The 25,037-nt window shown below is 37.0% G+C and overlaps 1 protein-coding gene across 3 annotated transcripts; it reads right to left on the bottom strand.

Annotated features, from left to right (window-relative positions):
- Positions 1-706: 706 nt before the first annotated feature.
- LOC106875139 (proton-coupled folate transporter) lies at positions 707-23,108 on the bottom strand. 3 transcript variants are annotated; one of them, XM_089354344.1, is made up of 7 exons: positions 23,043-23,108; positions 22,700-22,840; positions 15,742-16,585; positions 13,244-13,486; positions 11,393-11,476; positions 8,166-8,322; positions 707-6,490 (listed from the first exon to the last, which is right to left on the bottom strand). In XM_089354344.1, exons 3-7 carry the CDS (start codon positions 16,547-16,549, stop codon positions 6,409-6,411), a joined length of 1,374 nt encoding a protein of 457 aa, XP_089210470.1. In that variant the 5' UTR covers positions 16,550-16,585; positions 22,700-22,840; positions 23,043-23,108; the 3' UTR covers positions 707-6,408. The 3 variants fall into 3 exon arrangements, with proteins under 3 accessions (XP_089210470.1, XP_014778617.1, XP_014778616.1); XM_014923131.3 differs by lacking the exons at positions 22,700-22,840; positions 23,043-23,108 and adding an exon at positions 22,876-22,982; XM_014923130.3 differs by lacking the exon at positions 23,043-23,108 and having other exon boundaries at positions 22,700-22,949.
- Positions 23,109-25,037: the final 1,929 nt, after the last annotated feature.

Genomic DNA, 25,037 nt, shown 5'->3' with positions numbered 1-25,037 from the left:
AGAACTTCATGATAAAAATGATGGCAAGAATGATAGCCAATACTGGACAAATCTGAGTAGAGTAGAAGAGAAAAATCTCAACACTGGCTGAGAAGTACAAACCTCAAAGCAGAGATTGTCTGATTTCTCGATTGTAGTACAGGACCAAAACCTCTTCACTTCACCAGAAACCACCAAAACAGTAACTGTAGAATATATGGAAATGAGAAAGAAACAATTAACCACATCGTCTCTGGCTGTCCTGTCTTAGCCAAGAAGGAATACATCCATAGGCATAGCAGAGATGGGGCTTACATACACTGAAAGTTATGCCAGCATTGGGAAAAGAGATGGTGTTGACATACACCAGAGAAGGTCTCTGAGAATGGCAAAGCAACCATAATCTGGGATATACCAATGCACACAGACAAGGATATCAAAGCTAATCAACCAGATATTGTTGTCAAGAACCACCAAGGAAAGAAATGTCTCCTAAGTTGATATATCAGTCTCAACAAATATTGATGTTTCTAAAGGAGATGGAAAAATTATCTAAACATAGAGAGCTAGAAATGAAGATACGAGGGAAAATGATAGCCACCTTGTCTGTGATTTATATGGTGAGTACGATAAAGTCAATGAAATAAAACTGAATAATAATTGTAAATAAACTCCACTGTTTCAATATCTTCTTATCTTTTGAAAATCTTGTAATAAAAAACACTTCTTTTGCAACAAATTTTCGTTTATTTTCATATATTTTAGTTAGACGGATATATAAAAATAATGTATTAAATTTAAAATAGAATTTAAGAATATTTACTTCATACAATTTTAACATTTTTTCTATGTGCATACATTTTTGCAGTTTACATGGCATTGAAGATTTCATTTTAAAAAATGTCAGGAGAATGCTTCTTTTCAATCAGGTCCCTTCCCTTCAGAAAATCTAAAAGTCTGTGAATGTACCAATATATATATAGATTTATGCCTCGAGACTTTTTAAAAGTCTCGATACCAAAGCATGTGATATAAAAAATTAAAGAAATAAAACTTTTACACAATGCTAGTCAAGTTGACCCATTTCTAGAATTTCCATTTTACCTATTTTTAGAAATAAGCAATGGTCCAATACTAATTAGGGCATTTAATTAATATACTATGAATGCAAACTCATGCATGAGTTAATCAAGTATACATTATCCAAAATTAAGTTTGCTCTTCATAGCAAAGAAATTTGATATTTTTATACAGACATATGTAACTACAGTTGATTCCAAAATTATAAAACCAAAACTAGTTCTTGTCTCAAGATTTTAATAGCAAGCTACTTGTAACTGCTCCTAATTTTATGATACTGTAGCAGATTTGAAACCAAATCACTGGACAGCCATGTGGTCACCACATTGAGATCACAATTGTTTCACATGTTCAGTCAATTAACTGACCAATCAGCCTTGAGCCATCATGTGATTTGATTTTCTAGAATCTTCTAATGAGTTTTATATAAAAGGTGCATTTTTGGGGCTGTAACTTCAGAAGGCCGAGACCGTTGCTTTAACAACTCCCACCTTGCTTTTTCCATTCATCAGCCATGCAGATTGAAGATACAGATTTGCCATCATGAATTTAGTACAATATTTCTTCAGTTGTGGTGGCCTAATCACAGATCGATATATAACAGCTATTTTGTCATAGACTCCAGAACTTGTCTCTTCCAGTGTATTTAAATTGTTGTTTTTATTTTTCATCCAAAGACCAGCACAGAACACACTGTGTGCAGTAAATAAAGCTTCTGTTAACTGTTTGTGTGTTGTTTAATCATTTTACACACAGCCAACAAGCAAAAACAACCATGCAACATTAACAGAAGCTCAAATTTTAAAGTATTTATATCTAAATGAAAATCTTTCATCATAATTTTATGTAACTTTCTTGTATTATGTTCCAAACATTAGCTTAATGATGAAAAAGTCTGTTATTTTAATAAAAGCTTCCAAATTCCTGATTATTTAAAAATTTAATTGAAAGACAAGGATAGTTTATTCCATGAGAAATATGGATGAAAGGATTATTAAGTATTTGTTATATATGTACGTTGAGATTTTAACAGTAATTAGAAGATTGTGCATCCAACCACCACCACATGAAATAACATCTTGTTAGAGAAACAAGCTAAAAATAACAGAAATTATAATGTCTGGGACATGTTTCAGAAATACTGATACTGAATTGAGATACAAATATCCCATTCCAAAATAAAATTGAAGGGTTAATAAAGGATAAATTTCAAATATTATTGTATGAACACACTCTTATAAGTATTGAGCACATAATTCTTTTTAAGAGTGGTTATGTTAACATTGAGCATACATTTTCATTGTCTGAATATTCTGCCTTTATATAGATTATATGATGATGATGATGCGCCCTTTCAAAGCCTAACCAGGCTCGTGGGCCCAGTTTCCCAGTTTCTATGGTGTATGTGTTTCCCTGCCCCCAGCTGGACAAGACACCAGTCCATCGCAAAAATAAATGCACCCTTTTAAAGCCTAGCCAGGCTCATGGGCCCGGTTTCCCGGTTTCTGTGGCATATGTGTTCCCCCCAGCTGGATGGGACACCAGTCCCTTGCAGCGTTATTCATTTTTGCCAGCTGAGTGGACTGGAGTAACGTGAAATGAAGTGTTTTGCTCAAGAACACAACACGTCGCCCGGTCCAGGAATTGAAACCACAATCTTACAATCATGATGCTGACACCATAACCACTAAGCCACGCACCTCCACATATAGATTATATACTTATCTATAAACTAGAGTGTGGTTAAGAAGTTTGCTTCCCAACTTCATGCTGTTGAGTTTAGTCCTATTGTATGGCAACTTGGGCCAGTGACTTCTTCAATAATCTCAGGCAAACTAAAATCTTGTGAGTGGATTTGGTTGATAAACACTGACAGAACATTTTGTGTGTGTGGATGGAGTTGCTTCTCCCTTTCTGACATCATGTGATACTTATAAAGGAGCATCATTGTGAAATATAAGCAGTGTTATTCACTTCTAATCTTCTGTGAAAGCGCATAGCCATGAGGAAATATCTTTGTTTGGAGACAGGTGAGGGTCAACAACAGAGTGTAAAGTATATACACTCTGGTTGTAAAGTATATAACAGAATTAAGACCTTCCAACAGCTATTCTTAGCTCACAAAATATGTATAAAAACTACTATCATTTTATCTATTCATTTAACTGTCAATTTGCTTATCTATCTTTCTGACAAGAAAATCTCAGGAAAAGACCGTTAACAATTCACTGATAAGCAGCGGCATGGTTGTGTGGTCAAGAAGCTCATTTCCCAACTGTATGGTTCCTGGTTCAGTCCCATTGTGTGGTCCCTTGGGCAACTGTCTTCTACTAAAAAGCTTTGAAAATGAATTTTGTTGACCAAAACCGAAAAAAGCCCATCACAATCCCTTCTCACACTCTTACAAAAGCAGTCACTCTCTCATCCATTTCCTCGAGTCACTGTCCATATCCTCTCTTACACTCATCTTCTTGTTCCTTGGGAGTTTGCTATAGGACCACATCACTACCCACTGTTTATCTCCTTCAGCCATGTATCACCACGGCAGCAAGACACTTGTGTTGTCCCTGTGTCATACTTTAGCCTCTCAACACCTCACATAAAGCCACCCAACTCCTGTGTTGTATTGGTTGCTTATATTCACGCCACCGGCATTAGTGAGGTTTCCATGTAACTTGCAAAACAGAAAAGACTGGTGTTGGTATGTTTACATCCACTATAACATAGTTCAGCAAAAGAGACCGAAGGCGGCGAGCTGGCAGAAATGTTAGCACGCCGGGCGAAATGCTTCGCGGTATTTCATCTGCCGTTACGTTCTGAGTTCAAATTCCGCCGAGGTTGACTTTGCCTTTCATCCTTTCGGGGTTGATTAAATAAGTACCAGTTACGCACTGGGGTCGATATAATCGACTTAATTCGTTTGTCTGTCCTTGTTTGTCCCCTCTGTGTGTAGCCCCTTGTGGGCAATAAAAAAAATAAGAAAAAGAGTACTAAGCTTTAAAAAAGCAAAAATAAACATAAGGACTGGAATTGTGGAATTGATTTGTTAGGCTAAAACCATTGAAGGTTATGCCCCAACTTGGCTGCAGTCCAATGACTGAAATAAGTAAAATATGAATGAGATTATTAAGACATAACATTTGGAACATAATTCAGTAGAAGGTTCTTACATATGACTAGAAGAGTATTTGGACTATTGAGTCAAAAGGTGGGTTAGTATTGAAAGGATTAAAACAATAAGCTATAACCATTATGTATTATTATCCTTTTTTGATTTGTTTGACTTTTTATTAACTTAACGTGACTTAACTTGTTTTGTTTTAATTATCTTAATTTCATATGTATACAATGATGTAATGAATAAACTTAGTTTATTCACAATCATAAAACCAACAATTTTATATATATATATATATATATATATATATATATGTAGGCACAGGAGTGGCTGTGTGGTAAGTAGCTTGTTGCTTACTAACCACATGGTTCCAGGTTCATTCCCACTTTTACTATAGCCTCAGGTCAACTAAATCCTTGTGAGTGGATTTAGTAGATGGAAACTGAAAGAAGCCTGTCGTGAAAATATATATATGTATGTATGTATGTGTATATGTTTTTGTATCTGTGTTTGTCCCCCCTGCCATTGCTTGACAACCAATGCTAGTGTGTTCCCATCCTCATAACTTAGCAGTTCAACAAAAGAGACTGATAGAATAAGTATTAGGCTTACAAAGAATAAGTCCTGGGGTCAATTTGTTCGACTAAAGGCAGTGCCCCAGCATGGCTGCAGTCAAATGACTGAGACAGGTGAAAGAATAAAAGAATATATATATATAAATCTCCAATGATTCACCAGAAGTGACAACCAGAAATGTTACTAAAAAGAGTAAGCTTGGAGCAGCCATCTTTGCACATGTGTCATTTACAAAGGTTTTTAGATAAAAATTTTAAAAAAACATAAGGATAAGCCTTTCCTTCAAACATTAATTTCATATTTCAAAAAATATTCAGGCAAAAAGAAAACCAAGCTTGGTTTACCAGCTGATGATCAGAAGCAAACAACTGTGGGATATAATATATGGTAAGTACATATATATATATATACATAGTTCACATTTGTATTTGGTTTACAAGATTCTTCATGTGAATTCGTGTGTTGAAAGAAATACTATTGAACCTTGGGAGGAGCATAATGTGATGAAATAATTATTTGACAAAAAAGAAGAAATAACAACATGAACAATACTGAACAATAACAATAAAGAACTGGACCAGTGCATGTGTTTATAATTACCGGCATAATGCCCCTCCCAAGATTCAATAGTATATCTATATATATATATATATAACGTGAGAGAGTTAGGGGTTGGGGGTTCAACCCACTAAGGGATAGTATCTATCCAGTATACTGCTGGGAGGGTACCCAATTATTGCTACACTAGTGCTATACTAGGTGCAATCAATGGGAGCGGGTAAAAGTGGAGGTTTTACCCAAAATTTGTGTAACAATTAGAAAATGGAGGATAATATGCTGAACCCAACTACTTGCAGATGGTGTATCCCGTTGAATTCATTAATTTAATTCATAGCAAAAGTGCCAAAAAAAGGAAGAAAAGAAAAAGAAAGAAAGAACCAAAGCACAGGTGTCCATGGCAGACTATGTAATTTTGCCAACATGGTTTACATATAGAAGTACAAAGTACATAAGGAATTAGAGAATGAACAGAAGTTTAATCTTACAGCTGTTTCAGCCTAGTTTTAGCAAGCCCCATTCTATCCGAATATTCCTTTCCGGAGTGATTATCGGATGACATTTTGAAATGGGGTTACATGCCCGAACCTCTAGGCCTCTTCAGAGATTCACAAAGGGTTACAAACAAATGTAGAGCAAGATATATATATAATAGGCAGTTTTATATTTAGTTTTAGAAATATATGCACACACTCCTAAACACACAATGGTATATATATTATCATTATCATACACACACACACACACACACACACACACATATATGTGTATGTGTATTTGTATATTTAAAAGGTTCTGCAAGAAATACTTGGTAGAGTCACGGTGTTTAAAGAAAGATTTTCTTAAAAGCTATTAACTATCTTAAAAATACTTGTTTTGAAAAACAGAATGTCACATACATTTTGGAGAGAACTTATTGTATGATGCATTTTGCATGTAAGTATTTTCACACAAAATACACTTGATATGAAAAACTTTTTTCTAAAAGATTCATAACATTCTGTTTTTTAAAAACAATAATTTTAAATAGCTAACAGGTTTTAAGAAAATCTTTCTTCAAATATATATATACAGATAGATGGATATATATATATATATTATTTTCCTGATCGCTGTAGCTCCTGGTGTTCATCAAGATTTTTGTAGCCATTTGCTTGCTTGATTTGAAACCACATGACTCTGCATGAAAATAAAAAGGAAAGAAACAATTTATTATAGTAAATATTTCAAAATTTATTTCAATAAATTTACTTTTATAAATTCATTGTATATCCATTTTGGATCTTTTCCCTTTGTACTTGTTCTATCGGTCTCTTTTACCAAACTGCTAGGTTATAGGGATGTAAACACACCAACATTGGTTGTCAAGCGATGGTGTGGGGTACAAACACAGACATACAAATACACACACACACACATATATATACGACGGGCTTCTTTCAGTTTCCATCTACTAAATCTTCTCACAAGGCTTTGGTCGGCTTGAGGCTATAGTAAAAGACACTTGCCCAAGGTGCCACGCAGTGGGACTGAACCTGGAACCATGTGGTTGGTAAGCAAGCTACTCACCACACAGCCACTCTATATTTACAACATTTATATTTTATTTGTTATCTTTCACTTGCTTCAGTCATTGGGTTACAGCCATGCTGGAGCACTGCCTTGAAGAATTTAGTCAAACAAATCAACCACACTACTTACTTTTTGGGTTTGGTACTTACTCTATCAGTCTCTTTTGCTAAACTGCTAAGTTACATAAGGGCATAAACAAACCAATATCAGTTGTCAAGCAGTTCTAGGGAACAAACACAAACTCAAAGACATATACACACTTAGATACACCTATGTATCTATCTATCTATCTATCTATCTATCTATCTATCTATCTATCTATCTATCTATCTCTCTCTCTCTCTCTATATATATATATATACATATCATCATCATCATCATCATATATATATCATCTATATTTATATAGATAAATAGATAGATAGATAGATAGATATAGATATGGGTCATAAGAAGCTTGCACTGCACCCCCCCCCCCAAAAAAAACCCCTGGGGTCAATTTGTTCAATTAAAATCTTCAAAGCAGTGCCCCAGCATGACTGCAGTCAAATGACAGAAATCAGTTAAAGATGTATGTATGTATGTATGTATGTATGTATGTATGTATGGTAGGAGACCTGCACATAAACTCAAAATGAGGTTCAAGGACTGCCTCAGAATTGTTCTGACACAGACAGGAGTTTGAGCTGTTGATTGCGCGAGGGAGGCACAAGACCAAGATGGATGGAGGAAGAGATTGCACAGTGGTTGTTCAAAGTTTGAGGGGTGGGAAAGAGAGAATGAAGCATGAGAAGATTAGGAGAAGGCTTAGAAAGAATGACCCTGTGGAGAATGAGGGAGTGTTGCCTTTTGCGTATGTGGTTCGTAGGAGGAGGAGGTGCTTGAGTCGTGCTGTGCTGGTCAGCCATCAAACAACTCACAAGAATCGACCCATGGTAAATTGTGATATGCAACATGTGGAAAGGTGTGCCTCTCAGTTGAAGGATTGAAAGGGCATGTCGAAAGAGTTCATATTGTGGCACCTGTTTATTCTGCCAGCCAGCACAGCTGTGCATTATGCAATAGAAGGTGAAAAACTTTTGCTGTACTCAAGAGTCATACAAGGGCCTCATATTGCATCAACATTGACTCATTTCAGTGACTCGTTCTAGCAATGGCTTTGCTTGTATATAAGAAAGCAGCTAAGATGTTTGTGTGTCTGTATGTCTGTATGTATGTATGTATGTCTGTCTGTATGTATGTATGTATGTATGTATGTATGTATGTATGTATGCATACTTACACTGTGAATAGAGTGCATAGCGAACATATTGCCGTTGAAACAAAGAAGACAAATCCTTGGTGTATATCAAAAGTGAGGCTGTAAAGACCATTGAAACACACCGAAGCAAGTAATGCCATCAGGTTTTCTAGGTATGCCATAAAGGTGAAGAGTTTGGCTGCAATGTATGAAGAAGAGAATTTCTGAATTATCACCATCATCGTCATCATAATCATCATCAACATCATCAACATTATCATCAACATTGTCATCAACATCATCAACATCATCATCAACACTGTTTTCAAAATCATCATCGTCATCACATTCACCTAATTATCATTATCGTCGTCGTCGTCGTCACCACAACCATTACCACCACCACCACCCTCCTCATCATCATTGTCACATTCATCATCATCATCATCATCATCATCACCATCCTCCTCCTCCTCCTCTTGGCCAATATTCTGGAGAGGAAAACCAAGATATAACAGGCAATGGGGTTGTATACATTTATGTATGGGCCAATATGGGTCATGACCAAGGGGCACCAAAGCTTGTGGGTCCTAAGCATTGGGGGCCCCTTTAGCTCAGAGAAGCCTAAAGCTTAGAGCTAAAAGTACAAAAATGTATTAACTGTAATCAAATAGAAGAGTATTGTAGTTCACTTGAAGCATTGTGTATTGTTTACAAAGAATAAAATGTTTTGAATGACACAACAATTTACTATAATACAAACAATGGATTATAATAACTGTTGTAATTAATCTTTTTTTTTTTCCAGAAGCTTCTCTGATTTAATTAGAACAGTTATTAGATTCAATTGTTTGTATTAGAGTGCATTGTTGTGTCATTCAAAACATTTTATTCTTTGCAATCAAATAAATAATTCGTAATTTCTTTTAATCAAATAGAGTTTTTTAAAAAATTATTGAGCCATCTTTTGATTTATTGAGTCTTTTTGGATTTAAAAAGAAACCATTAACCTTTTCATTACTGTGTTTATTTTGAGATGCTCTGTTTTTCTCTCAATTATTTTAAATATAACAAAGAATTTTGTGAAATAACTTAGTTATCATTAAGCAAGTGTTAGGAGTATTAAATGTGACTAAGGGTGGTGGTGGTGGCGGCGGAGGAGGAGGAGGAGGAGACGGCGGTGGAGGCGGAGGCGGCGGCGGAGGCGGCGGCGGAGGCGGCGGCGGAGGCGGCGGCGGAGGCGGCGGCGGAGGCGGCGGCGGAGGCGGCGGCGGAGGCGGCGGCGGAGGCAGCGGCGGCAGAGGCTGCAGAAGTGGAGGCGGAGGCGGCGGTGGTGGTAGTGGTGGTGATGGTGGTGGAGGGAGGCTGAGATCAAATAGCTGCAAGAAGCAGAGGCTAACGTAGTAGTGGTAGAAAAGACAGAGAGAGAGAGAGAGAGGAGACAGCATGTTTGTGAGCAGATTTCAGGAAGTGAATAAATGACAGCAACATGAGGAAAGGAAGGAACCTCTATGTAATTGCTTGACCTGCTAGAAATAGCAATCAAATCTCTCTCAAATTACACCTTATTTCTACTAATACAGCCATGAAGATCAGTCTTAGGTCTGTCACAAGCTTACAGTGTCATTAAGTTGGAGCTTATTCCGCTTTCTGTGCTATATAAGCAACTAAGAGTACAATATTTACTCACTCCATTGCGTGGTTAACTCACAACAACAATGATGCTGGTGGGGAAGGTGGATCTATACTCAGCTGATTAAAAAGTATGGAAAGTAGGATGGGATCTGATCCTGTGAGTCTGTGGGTTTGTGACAACCCAAAGACTAAGACTGTCATGGTAATAGAAGTAAAACTGGTTACTGTGGTACTGGAAACTGTTGATGAGAGTAAGAAGGAATGTTCACGGCTGGAATGTCACTTCATCAAGGGTTTAGAGAGAGTTAATTTGAAGTTAAGCAATAGTAATGGCAGTGAACTCCTCTTTAACCTTTTCGTCTAGTTTAGCATCACATGGCTTTCAATGCAGTAACACCACCATCACCACCACCACCATCACCATCACCTCCTTCAATTATAGCAATGAAGTCTACTAATGCCTTCCTTGATGTTTATATCCTTATATTTATACCACCACCAACCACCATTGTCACATTCCCTATCATTACTGTCATTACTACAACCACCACTACCACCATCACCACAACCACCACCACCACCACCACCACCACCACCACCACCATCATCATCAACAACAACAGCAACAACACAACAACATCATCAGTAAAATTTGTCTAGAGGAGGAAGCAAATCTAGATCAGAGATTCCATTTGCTAGAATTACATCTCTAAATTAAATATAATTAAAGCACTCTTTAAACATAAAAAGTACTTTACAATAATTGGTTTCTAATTTTGGCACAAGGCCAGCAATTTCGTGACGAAAGTATTTAAAGGCTACTTCAGTCTGGCATCTGGTGTCCCTCTCCTCACCATCCTACAATGAGCTGAGGATTACAAGAGAGGGATGAAAGATTTCCCACCGAATTCCTCTGGAGAATCATCAACACAACAGCAGTCAGCTTTGCTTCTCTCTTCCTCTCTTCACACTGGCATATTTACCTTTTAGCCCAGTGGTTCTTAACCATTTTCTTATCTATGGACCTCTTTGATTACTATTTTATTCTGGTGGACCCATCCCCAAAACCATTCGATGTTTAAAAACTAGTTTTATAGAAACTTCTTCCAAAATTCCTATTTTGTTTTTCACACATTAATTTGTGCTTGTTGAGTTATGTAAAATATTAGAGAAAGAAATACTCTTTACTCTCTTTACTTGTTTCAGTCATTTGACTGCGGCCATGCTGGAGCACCGCCTTTAGTCGAGCAAATCGACAACCGATGCTGGTGTGTTTACGTCCCCGTAACTTGGCGGTTCAGCAAAAGAGATTGATAGAATAAGTACTAGGCTTCCAAAGAATAAGTCCTGGGGTCGATTTGCTTGACTAAAAGCGGTGCTCCAGCATGGCCGCAGTCAAATGACTGAAACAAGTAAAAGAGTAAAAGAGTAAAGCTAATATGTCATTAGTATTAGCTCCTACAGTATTAACCTTCACTCACTTAGCCATCCTTCTCATGGCTTAAGTTGTCAAGTACTATGGTTGGTCTTGTCATTCCTGCCAATGAACTTTGTGCCTAAAATGTGAATATTTCTCCACTACTCATATACACATACAAAAAGAAAGACTTAACAGACAACAATATCATTCTTACCTTCTTCATCAATGTTAACAAAAGTGGATGTCACAGACCGAATTGTTGCATAGGTAAAACCAAGTGGCATTTTTACTACTGGAACTGTGTAAAAGAATTTATAAAATGAAATATTAAAATGGCATGTTTTGTGAAAGAATATAAAAATATTTCATAATGATTTGAAATTTCAAACTCTAAAAATTTCTGTTAGATTTTACATTATACATTTTTTGATATTATATATCTACGATAGAATAACTTTATAGTGTATCAGGAATAAGAACTGTCAAAAAAATCTAAACAACAAAACTAAAATAGAAAAATCTAAATAGTCATAGGCACAGGAGTGGCTCGGGTTCATTCCCACTGCGTGGGCACCTTGGGCAAGTGTCTTCTACTGTAGCCTCGTGCCAACCAAAGCCTTGTGAGTGGATTTGGTAGATGGAAACTGAAAAAAGCCCATCGTATGTATATATATATATATATATGTATGTATGTGTGTGTATATGTTTGTGTCTGTGTTTGTCCCCCCAATATCGCTTGACAACCGATGGTGGTGTTTACATCCCCGTAACTTAGCGGTTCGGCAAAAAGAGACCGATAGAATAAGTACTAGGCATCCAAAGAATAAGTCCTGGGGTTGATTTGCTCAACTAAAGGCAGTGCTCCAGCATGGCCACAGTCAAATGACTGAAACAAGTAAAAGAGTTAAAATTTTCAGTTATATTCTTTGTGTGTATGAATCTAAGATAGAAAAAATGTACAAAGAACTGCCCACAGGAATCAAACCATAAATTTGTCAGAATCCAAATGACTATGTTAACCTTCACACCAAGGTGACCAAGCACATTTCATCCACTCAAATTAGAGCCCATAAAGTATCAGTATACCAGTAAATTTCATTATATCTATTCCATCTGCCTCAAAAGAATTTCTTTAGTTCATAACATTTAGCCTTCAACTGTAACGATTATTTCATGTATTTTTATTTATCATGCGGGTGACACATAAAAGCACCCATTACACTCTCTGAGTGGTTGGCGTTAGGAAGGGCATCCAGCTGTAGAAACTCTGCCAAATCAGATTGGAGCTTGGTGTTGCCATCTGGTTTCACCAGTCCTCAGTCAAATCATCCAACCCATACTAGCATGGAAAGCGGACGTTAAACGATGATGATGATGATGATGATGATGATTGAATGCATTATTCACCCAGATATCCACCTTGTTATTATGATTTTGAAAAGACCAATGGCAAATTTTTCTCCAAAATATTTTTACCATTGCTTTTTACTAGATACTAAACATCTTTAAAAATTAGAGTGTGTCCTACCATTATGCTATTTTGTAGACGTTTATTGCTTGTAATCCTCTCTTTTAGATTATTTTTTTTGTTTTTCTTTTATTTGTTTCAGTCATTTGACTGCGGCCATGCTGGAGCACCACTTTAGTCGAACAAATCGACCCCAGTACTTATTCTTTGTAAGCCTAGTACTTATTCTCTTGGTCTCTTTGGCCGAACCGCTAAGTTACGGGGACGTGAACACAACAACATCAGTTGTCAAGCGATGATGGTGGTGGGGACAAACACAGACACACACAAAAATACACACACACACACACACACACACACACACACACACACACATATATATATATATATATATGACGGGCTTCTTTCAGTTTCCGTCTACCAAATCCACTCACAAGGCTTTGGTCAGCCCGAGGCTATTGTCGAAGACACTTGCCCAAGGTCAGATGAATAAAGGGTAAGGATGAATAAAGGGCCTGCATTGTTCATATGTTGTCTCATGTGAAATACTTTATGGAAAGAAATTACAAAACAATAAAAAAGAAAAAGTATACAAACCAATGAATGCTGTTGTAATGTTTTGAGCTAATCCAAACATGATAGATCCAATTCCTTGAGCTGCAAATCCAACAAGACTCAAAGCAAAGTCATTCACTGAGAAACATTTCTTCAACAAAGGAAGAATGATAATCAATGTGAAGCCATAAACAAAGTTCTGCAGACTAAAGAAGTAACCAATTTGAGTCACCGAAGCAGATATTGGTGAATGGCGCAGGAAGAGCTGAATGATGGAAAATTCACCTGAAAATCATAGAATTTGGTTCTGCTTAGTTTTAATTTAAACTTGCAGAATACATATAAAAGTTATAAAAACTAACATTTCACTTTCTGAGCTGAGATTCGAAACGGAATCTAAGCATTCTCACTTGCCTGATCCACCACTGACCAAACAGGCACAAAAGAAGTTTCTTTATCCTGTCAAAAAGTGGATTGATTTTCATTCGACCTCCAGCCTGAGCTGTATCACTGAAGGTTCAACTGGACAGCAGGTGACCTAGATAAGTAGAAACTACTCCTATGGTATATCTATTCTTCCTCGCTGTCCAGGAAGGACCATTATAAATATGGTCTCCTTAGACACATGACAGACAGGCAGATGGCTTGCGACAGGCAAGCAGCCAACAGGGATCCGCATAGTCAGCATGAGCGAAGGAGGATAGCCAACAATACAACACAGTAGCAGAACACAAACAGATAGGACAGAAAAACAACATGACCCAGCCAAATGACCAATGCACACACAGACACAAAATATGCCATGTACTATCTCATCAAATCAACATTCTACTTCTGTTGTTTTTTTTTATTTTGCCAACTTGATGCAGTTGGTAACTTCATGTAGTGGCCTTCATTGATATTGTAAATCAAGCTTTGTATATCCAACACATAGATGCAACTGTTGATGAAATAAATTATTTAAAACTACAGTCCAATGCTTTCCTCATTGTTTTCCTTTGATGTCATCCAACACACCTATCTTCATCTGCTGCACCAACAACATACATTGAACCATCAACAACACCTTTTGCTACACATCCCGCTACAAAGTCAATCAATTAATGTTTGATATTAATTTTACGTGGTGGGGAAGATATCTGAAATATTAGTTATAGCTACTACGCTGTACCTGAATCAGTACCTTTGTGCATTGAACTGAAATACTTTAGGGCTTATATTTGTCTTTCATCTTTCTTAAAGGATCAGAGGTGATTCCTGATTCATAGGCTTAAAAGGCTGGCTTCCTAAGTTCTGGGAGATAAATGTTCCCACTTGGACAGGATGCTGGCCCTTCGCAGGATTGGTCATCTTTTCCAGCTGAGTGGACTGGAGTAATGTAAAGTGAAGTGTTTTGTTTAAGAACACAGCACATCACCTGGTCCAGGGATTAAAACCATGATCTTACAGTCATGTGTGCAACACCTTTGTCACTAAGCCACATGTCTCTGCTTTCATCTCTCTACACTCATCATAGAGTGTGTATCCTAGTTTTAGAATAGGTTCATTTGTCATTGGTAGATAGTCAGCCACAACTAAAAGAGTTGATAACAGGATGATATCTGGGTATAAAACACTTGTCTAACTCATGCTAGCATGCAAACATTGATGTAGATCAACACTACCACCACCACCACTGGTATCAATAACACCACCAACAACAACAGCAGCAGTAGCGGAGACAATGATGACTACAACAATGACAACATGTACATACAGAATAATAAGTTTACATTATGCAGTCAATAGTATCGAAGGTTACTGGAGCATAACTCTTGCTGTTGGATTTCTAAAAAACTACATTTAAAGAAAGCATTTAATTGCAATCATGTTGATTTTCAACCGTATATAATTATAAGAATTTTGTTAATATTTTTAAGCAAGTGAGATTTAGATAGATTTAAAACTGCTTTTCTTAAAAGATCTTTTATTTGCATGCTTATTGCTTTAAACACTCCTATTTTCCCCACTAGCAACCCTCCGTAAATAGTATTTACTGAGAATAATTTTCTTCTGTGAAGGTCACTATTAAGTAGAAAATGACAACTGGTACATAACAGAACCAGTTAAGCTCTTAACAAATGCTTAGTGGCATTTAGTTACATATTTTTCATGTTTCTAATTTCAAATCCTGCTGGTGATCAACTTTATCTTTTATTGTATCTTTGGAAATAGAGTGAAGAAACTAAGCGCCAGTCATGTGCACTGAGGTTATTTAAATCAACCATAATTCCCTCAGAAATGTGTAGTCTTGTACTTATGAAATATACTGTCTTTATTTTGAATAAATATATTGAAGAATTTAGTGAAATAACTTTGTCATTATTAAGTTGGTGTTTTAAACAAGAATTAGCATGAAATTTTGACAGGTCTTGATTCAGATCATTTCAAAACTTAAAACTTGTATCATAGAACCATTGGTGTCAGGTGGGTTGGTGCCAAAAGGAATCAATAGGAATGAATTTGAGAAATACATTTTGAAAACAAAGGTTTTTACTTACCTTTTGTCATCAATATCAGAACGGATAAAATCAAAATTCCAAATAGTAGAACAGTGCGTGTGTTGGATTTTCTTTTCTGAGTCATAAATTTGCATAAACTTTTGATGTTCTCAATGAGGAAAATACTTCTCAAAATCTTTCTTGTAGACTTGTCTGTTTCAATCAATTCTTCAACAACAAATACAGTGTAAAATAAATTGAGAATGTTAAAAATACTGATTATACCATACATTGCTGTATGACCAACAGATTTTAACATCATGCCAGCTACCAACATACCAATGGTTGTTGATAAGAAAACCATGGATTCTAAGATTCCAAGCCGAATTGTACGGTATTTAAGATCTGTTATGTGAACGATGTAGCTATAAAGTGCCATCATCATGACGATATGGCCACCACAACAACCATTTAGAACAACACCAATCAATAAATATATTACAGGGATGTTATCAAATGCAGAAATAATCAGAAAAACAAAAATGGCAGTGATATTGCCAATAATAGGCAATATAAGAACAATTTTACGACTAAATGCATCTCCAAAAGGACCGAGGAATAGTGCTGCAATAATGGAAGGAATCAAAAGGGCCATATTAAAGTGCAGAACCCATTTAGAGGTTTGTACTTGAATGGCAACTTCCTCATGCTGGAATGATCCATTATTCAACAAAGGACAGAGATCAGGGTCAAGGGTTTTCAAACATGTTCTCTCATAGACCAATGACTGTAGTGTGATGATGTTCAAGCAATCGGAGAACATATATAAAAATAAAACAGGTTCAACGACATTCCTTATGTACACCATTATTTCTCCAGTAGTTCTGTGGATCAAAGTGGTTTACTGAAAATATAAAAAATATAAAAGGTGATGGCCAAAGTTTTTTTAGTTTAGTATTTGTATGTAATATTTGTATATGACATCTTAAATTTCCCTCAAACCTATCACAGCCACTACTATTATCATTATCATAATTATCATTCAATTTTTAAGGTCCATATTTCTATGAGCCATATCATTATCACAAATGGTATTGAATAATGGGAGAGTTGCTAACGACAACCATATGCTTGTAGGTAAAATAAGAAAGTAATTGATAGTTAGTCAGTGATAAGAGAGTGTGATGGATGTCAGGAATGAGTGACCTGAAAGAGAAAGAGTAGCAGTTAGACATAAAGAAGGGACGGTGGTAGTAACTGGTCTAGAAAAGCATGGGTGATGGATGGTCAAGATGGTGATGGAAAGAGAGTAACCTGAAGGAGAAAAGGTAATGATGGGTAACATAGGAGGGGGTGCATCTGATGCCAAAGGATTCAAGGACAGAGGAGGGAGTAGTAGTGAGATATTAGTGGTAGAGTTAAAGAGGAAGATTTATAGGACAGTTAGAACAATTATTTATACTATATACAAATATGGGTTGGATATAAATACCACTTACCAAAAAATATGGGTTGGATAAATACCACTAGCCAAAAAATCTTTGATTGAATAATAGATGAAACTGAGTGTTTTCCCTCAAGATTTTCACACTGTACTGAAAACTGAGACAACTGTGTTACCAATATACATCAAGATAGTAGGTGTAATATTTGAAAGACACTCCAGTCTTGATTGCTAACTAAAGATAGCTCAGAAGAATACAGGTGTTGCAGAAATATGATGGATTATCCTTCTGGTCCTAAAAAAAGGACCATGGGTGCTAATGAGTTAAAGAAGGTAGTGATGGCATGCTAGGGCAAACTCCCAAGGTACAAGAGAGGATTCAGACAGTGGGCCATGGCAAGAGAGGGGAGAGCGGATAGTTTCACAAGAGTATGAGGAGGGAGTAACAGATGGTTAAAGGTAGGGGTTACAGGTGAAAGTAGAGAGGGTGCAAGCAACAGATGCCCAAGGGATTTACAGTGGACCCTACAACAAATTTCGTGATAGATTGGAGGATTGACAGATCTTTTATCTTTTGTCTTTGCCTTGTTTCAGTCATTGGACTCTGGCTATGATGGAGCACCACTTTGAAGGGTTTTAGTCAAACAAGTCAATCCCAGTACTTAAAGATTTTTTTCCCTTTTTGTTTTAAAGTCTGGTCCTTTTCACAAAACTGCTAAGTTACAGGGATGTTAACAAACCAACATAGGTTGTCAAGTGGTGATGGGACAGATACAAACATCACACACATACACACACACATTCAACAGGCTTCTTTCAGTTTCTGTCAGCCAAATCCACTCAAGGCTATATTCAAAGACACTTGCCCTAGGTGCCACACAGTGGGACTGAACCCAGAACCACACGGTTGAGAAGCAAACTTTTTAACACACAGCCATGCTTGAGCAAAACTTTACAATGAAATGGTTAGTAGTAGAGGCACCAATAAAACGAAGTCTATGAAATGCTCAGCTGATCCATTGGTTCCATCCCTCACCTTGTTTTTAACAATAGATTTTGACCTCGGGGTCAAAGGTCAATGTTTATATATTTAAAAACTGAGTCTGAAGCAATTGTTTTGCAAAAGCAGATCATGAACCAATTTAATGTCAATCTACACAAATTTGGAAGAACCTACAAAGGGCATGATTACATTACCCCCACCCCCACCTCCTCCACCTCCACAGCCTCCACCTCCTCCACCTCCACAGCCTCCACCTCCACAGCCTCCACCTCCTCCACCTCCACAGCCTCCACAGCCTCCACGTCCTCCTCATTTTCCATCATCAACAAAATTTAATTGAAATGAGATGAGTTACACAAATCATGGAACTGTTACTGCCGCTACTGCCGCTGCTGCTGCTGCTGCTGATGATGATGATAATGATGATGATGATGGTGATGATGATGATGACAACAATGATGATGATGGTGATGAGGAAGATGGCATTGGTGGCAGTGATGATGAAGGTAGTGATGCAAGTAATGACGATGATGATGAGTGGAGCTTCTAGTAGTGGTGGTGGTGGTGGTGGTGGTGGTGATGATGATGATGATGAGGAGGAGGAGGAGGAGGAGGAGGAGGAGGAGGAGGAGGAGGAGGAGGAGGAGGAGGATAATGAGGAAGACAATAATTTGGATTACAAGTTCCCAAGTACTGAAATAATTTCCCTATTCTTTAAAAATTGAACTCTAAAAATATCGATTTACCGATATTAATAAATGGAATGCAAAACTACTACTACTACTACTACAAAACATGTAATAACAAGCGTTACTCCTATCAGGAAGTAACAGATGCAAAATAAAACAGATCTAAACAGCTCACACACATTGCAATATCGGTATTTAATTTTTTTTTACCTTTAATCAATATTTCAAGAGCAAACTAGAATTGACCCACCCCCACCCCTACCATATTCACCACTCACTGCATCTCCTTCCATCCCCAACTCTATCCATCAGACACCCACCTCTCGCACTCCCACGAACTTACCTAACCCACCCACCCATACCAATTCTCTTGTATCCACTTTCCTGTAACTCAAGGGTACATCTGGAGACATCTTCATCACATTCTTCTTCCTTTTCCAACTGGGGTAGCCATGTATCACCCTTACAATCCTCAACCATACTTTAGCCCAGAGGTTCTCAAACTTTGTAGGCCACCGCCCCACCCCTCATGGGCACATAATACCCTCAGCGCCCCCCACCCCTATTTTTATGTATACTCTCTTTTTACTCTTTACTCTTTTACTTGTTTCAGTCATTTGACTGCGGCAATGCTGGAGCACCACCTTTAGTCGAGCAAATCGACCCCAGGACTTATTCTTTGTAAGCCTAGTACTTATTCTATCGGTCTCTTTTGCCGAACCACTAAGTTACGGGGATGTAAATGCACCAGCATCGGTTGTCAAGTGATGTTGGTGGGGGGGGGGGACAAACACAGACACACAAACACATATATATACATATACATATATACGACGGGCTTCTTTTAGTTTCCGTCTACCAAATCCACTGACAAGGCTTCGGTCGGCCTGAGGCTATAGTAGACCAAACTTTCTGGGTTTAATTTTTTTTTTTTAAATTGTAGACTTAATCCCTCATTTGGCTTAACTCTGCTACTGGTTGTATGGTCTGCCCTTAGCAACAGAGTATACTCTACTGCAAGCATTTGTCCTGGGTTTCTGATCTGAGAATGTCTTCTCTTCTTCTCTTCCTCTCTTCCACCACTCTCTTCCAGTGGCACATTTATTCTGTCTAAGAATTATGTTAAAAGGAGAAAGGTCTGTGGTAAACACAGCCACATACATAGAAATAGATGGGAATATTCTCTGGTGAAATCATTGGAGGATTCATTTATATAACATCATCATCATCATCATCATCATCGTTTAACATCCGTTTTCCATGCTAACATGGGTTGAATGGTTCGACTGGGGTCTGGGAAGCCAGGAGGCTGCACCAGGCTCCAGTCTGATCAGGCAGTGTTTCTACAGCTGGATGCCCTTCCTAACACCAACCACTCCGTGAGTTTAGTGGGTGCTTTTTACATGCCACCAGCATGGACCAGAGGAGGCTAGCAACGACCACAATTGGTTGGTGCTTTTTATGTGCCACCGGCACGGAAGCCAGTCAAGGTGGCACTGTCATTGACCACATTTGGATGGCGCTTTTTACGTGCCACCAGCACGGGGATCACAACTACACTTTCCATTTAATTTTGATTTTGATGTACTTGACTCAATAGGTCTCCACAAGCACAATGGTGATATTTTTAATGTTTTTCCTACAATGCTCAGAGCACTAAACAACTGTTATCATGTGGACATACATACATACATACATACATACATACATGTGTGTGTGTGTGTGTGTGTGTGTGTGTGTGTGTGTGTGTGTGTGCGAGCGTCTTTGTGTATGTATATATATATATATATTTATACCGGAGTAAGCACATGAAATGTGCAACAAGGTGGAAAAAAGAGTACTCAAATACCAGAGGTAGAGTAATATGCTTTATTTAAAACTCAGAGCAACAGTTTTTTTGTTATATTTCTGCTGTTTTTAAATAAAGTATATATATATATATATATATATATATGTATGTATGTATAATAAGTGGCAGACTGCCCATGTTACCAGCTTGCCCGATGGCAAGTGGACCCCTGTGCCATTAGAATCCATACATGGAGGCCCATGTTAGTATCTAAGGTACTGATACCCTCAAGTTTGAGAATTTTTTATTCACTCTTGGAAGAATGCATTAATTATTTCAGCTTGGCTGTGTTTGTAGACAGTTGAAAAGAATACTTTTAACAAAAAAAAAATAAACTGATAGCATTGTAGTTGCGGGAGGGCCCCCTTATAGTTGCAGGTGGGCCCCCTTAGTCTCCTAGCAACCAATATTTTTAAACCCAGTCCACCACTGTATATATATATATATATATATATAAACTATTGCAGCATGGAAGGTATATATGTATATATATATATATATATATATATATATATATATATATATATATATATATATATATATTTGATTAATAAATTCAAAAAGGGATAAAACTCTTTTACAGGAATTTTATCAAGAAGCCAGAGTGTAAAAAAATTCCTAAGGGAAAATTTCTATTCCCAAGAATATAATTATACGTTTATATTTATATTTATATATTTATATATACGTTTATATATATATATATATATATATATATATATATATGTTCTTTATTTGTGAATTAAGGCTACCATTGGTTTCATGTTAAGAAGAATAGGAAAAAAAAAATATATATATAATTAAACTATAACAATTCAATACCAATGATCAACTAATTGTTAATTATTACTCTATTTCTTCTCTTATCTGAATATATTAAACCACAGTTTACCATTTAAATTACCAACTACTGTTAACCTTATAGCAAGGACTATACATAGGTAATACACCAGTAGTGCCTATGGATACGTTTATCCCTTAGATGGTTGCATAACCTCTAACTTATAATTTATATATATATATATATATATATATATATATATATATATATATATATATATATATATATATATATATATATATATATATTTATATACACACACACACACACACATATAAATACATACATATATATATATAAGTATACATATATGTATATATATACATATATTATATGTAAATATATATATATATATTATGTGTATATAGACAAAAACACACACACATGTACATGTATACATATATACATATGTACACACATTTATATATATATATATATATATATATATATATATATATATGTGAATATATTTATATATAAATATATGCATAAGGAATGTATGTATTATAGTGGTATGTGAGGTTATTTTGAATCATGTAACAGTTAAACCATATATATATATATATATATATGTCATTATAATTAAGGGTACAGAAAAGGCACAACTATGCCAGTATATCTGTATGTATGTATGTATGTATGTATGCATGCATGCATGTATGCGTGTGTGTATGTATAGGAAAAGAGACAGACAGAGACAGAGAGATGCACTACATACAAAGAAACATACAGAGTGACCCAAAAGTAGGCTTACAGTTATTCAACTATCTCTTTCCCATTCATATATTAACAGTTTACATCTTAATTATAAAAAAATAAGAAACCATTATTCTGTGCTAATTTCGTTAATTTTGTCAAGCTCCCTTTTCAGTTTGTATGTTAGAAATTTAAATGTAATAAAATGTTTTAAAAGAAATTTAAAGTGCCTACGTGATAACTGTAAACCTACTTTTGGGCCACCCTGTAATAACCCAACTCAGCATTCATCACCTTGTGTACTCTACCTGAGAAGCAAATAGTTCTCTTTGTCACTGAGAGAATAACATGTTTTAAGCCTGTAGCATCTCATGTTAACTTTTAAGGAATGCCTAGCATTACATTATTCGTAATCTGTTCTACATTATTTCTACTTAATCAAATTGAATACTGATAAAATTTATAGATAAAATAGCAGAAGAAATCAAAAACTTACATTAAATTCATCAACAGGTATTAATGGAGAATTTTGTCTAAGTCACATTAGTCTTAGTTAAGTTTGTTGAGTAGGTGGTAAACAATTTGAATAATTTGATGCTACTGTTCTATATTCAGTATAATAAATTTGTTACAGTGACTGCAAATAAAGAAAACATGGTCTAGTTGATTTACCTTCCCAGTTTTGTGCGAACATAGTTTCAACATGTATGTATAAGTATTGGATCAGGACAATGCGTAGAAAAAAAAGAACAAAATTAACAGGAGTAGGGAAGATGAGATTAAGCATTTCTGTAATATATGTTTTTTTTAATATATTTATTGAATACAGCTTTTCTTACCTGTATAGGTACAGGCATGGTTGTGTGGTTGCGTGGTTAAGAAGTTTACTTCCCAACCAGCTGGGCGGCACTGGAGCCAGCTGGGCGGAACTGGAGCCAGCTGGGCGGCACTGGAGCCAGCTGGGCGGAACTGGAGCCAGCTGGGCAGCACAGGAGCCAGCTGGGCGGCGCTGGAGCCAGCTGGGCGGCGCTGGAGCCAGCTGAGCGGCACTGGAGCCAGCTGAGCGGCACTGGAGCCAACTGGGCGGCACTGGAGCCAGCTGGGCAGCACAGGAGCCAGCTGGGCAGCACTGGCAACTATCATGTCCAGATGGTGCTTTTTACATGCTACCAGCACAGGAGCCAGTCAGGTGGTACTGGCATTGACCACACTTGTATGGTGCTTTTTATGTGCCACCAGCCTGGAAGCCAGTCAGGCAGTACTGCCATCGGCCACGACAACGATTTCACGTGGCTCAACAGGTTTTCTCAAGCATAGCATAAACCCCAACTCTGGCATAGGCCACGGATATATATGGCACCTTGGGCAAGTTCCTTCTGCTATAACCTCAGGCTGACCAAAGCCCTGTGAGTAGATTTAGTAGATGGAAACTGAAAGTCCATTGTATTGGCATTATGTCACGCTTGAAAAGAAGACCCATCAAGCCGAGCAAAATCACAGTCATGGAAGATACTGGTGTCACACAAATTGGTTCCTGTTCTGGTGGCACATAAAAGCATCCCAGTGTCATGCAAATGGCACCTGTGCCAGTGGCACATAAAAGCACCCATTACACTCTCGGAATGGTTGACATTATGAAGGACATCCAGCAGTAGAAAACCATACCAAATCAGACTGGAGTCTGGTGCAGCCTTCCAGCATGCCAGCCCGGTCAAACCGTCCAACCCATGCCAGCATGGACAATGGACGTTAAATGATGATGATGATGATGATATATATATATATATATATATATATATATAATTATGTGTATTTCTTCTATCTTAATGAATAAAAATTCTTCTGATAGAATAAATGGGTTAATAGAAACCAATGTAGCAAAGAACACAAAATAACTGTGGTTTAGTTCCTGTTTTTAAGGCAGGAACTCCTTGAAATTTTGGGTATTTGAGTATATTTAAGAATTTAAGGAATGGAGAAAACGCATGTTATAATTGCATACTTTATTCCTATTTGAAACATATGTAGGAATAAAGTATGCAATTATAACATGTGTTTTCTCCATTCCTTAAATTCTTATATATATATATATATATATATCATCATCATCATCATCATCGTTTAACGTCCGCTTTCCATGCTAGCATGGGTTGGACGATTTGACTGAGGACTGGTGAAACCGGATGGCAACACCAGGCTCCAGTCTGATTTGGCAGAGTTTCTACAGCTGGATGCCCTTCCTAACACCACTCATTTTAACAGATATATTTACCAAATTTACATAAAAGTTTCCTGAAATACTAAAGAGTAAATTTATTCAATAAAATCGCCATTGGCTTCAACCATAGCTGCCAGATGACTTTGGAATCTCTTGCATCTCTTCTGGTCAATCTCTGCCATAATCCTTGCCTTCAGTTATCTTTGGTGTTATAAGGAGCTTTGTTGGTCTCTCATACAACTGCGCCCCACACATAATAATGAAGAAAATTGCAGTCTGGCGAATTAGGTGGCCTGATGTTAAGGGTGATGTGGTCACAGAAATTGTCTGACAGCCATGACTGGGATCTCTTACTTGTGTGGCATGGTGCAGAGTCCTGTTGCCAGACGTAGAGTCTTCCAGCAGCCACCCTCTTGACCCAGGGCAGTACCAGCTCCTCCAGGCACTTAATGTATACCTCCATGTTGAGTCTGAGGCCATGTGGGAAGAAGAATGGAGGCATAATGTCACCATCACTAGTGATCACTCTAAACACCATGATGTTGACTGGATGTTTGATTTTTATCACTCTCAGTACATGTCCTCAGATTTCACTGTCCTCAGATTGACACCCAAA

This window comes from Octopus bimaculoides, chromosome 6 (assembly GCF_046866305.1).
Source record: "Octopus bimaculoides isolate indiv1 chromosome 6, ASM4686630v1, whole genome shotgun sequence".
NCBI classification, from domain to species: domain Eukaryota; kingdom Metazoa; phylum Mollusca; class Cephalopoda; order Octopoda; family Octopodidae; genus Octopus; species Octopus bimaculoides.
This window is presented reverse-complemented; position numbering and strand designations above follow the sequence as displayed.

Excerpts from the sequence above, each read along its gene's own strand:
- LOC106875139 (XM_089354344.1), bottom strand. The coding sequence starts at position 16,549 with ATGGTGTACATAAGGAATGTCGTTGAACCTGTTTTATTTTTATATATG. Across the intron at positions 13,487-15,741 it reads TCTGATATTGATGACAAAAG|GTGAATTTTCCATCATTCAG; the intron begins GTAAGTAAAAAC and ends TATGATTTTCAG. Across the intron at positions 8,323-11,392 it reads TGTTAACATTGATGAAGAAG|CCAAACTCTTCACCTTTATG; the intron begins GTAAGAATGATA and ends CATACATTGCAG.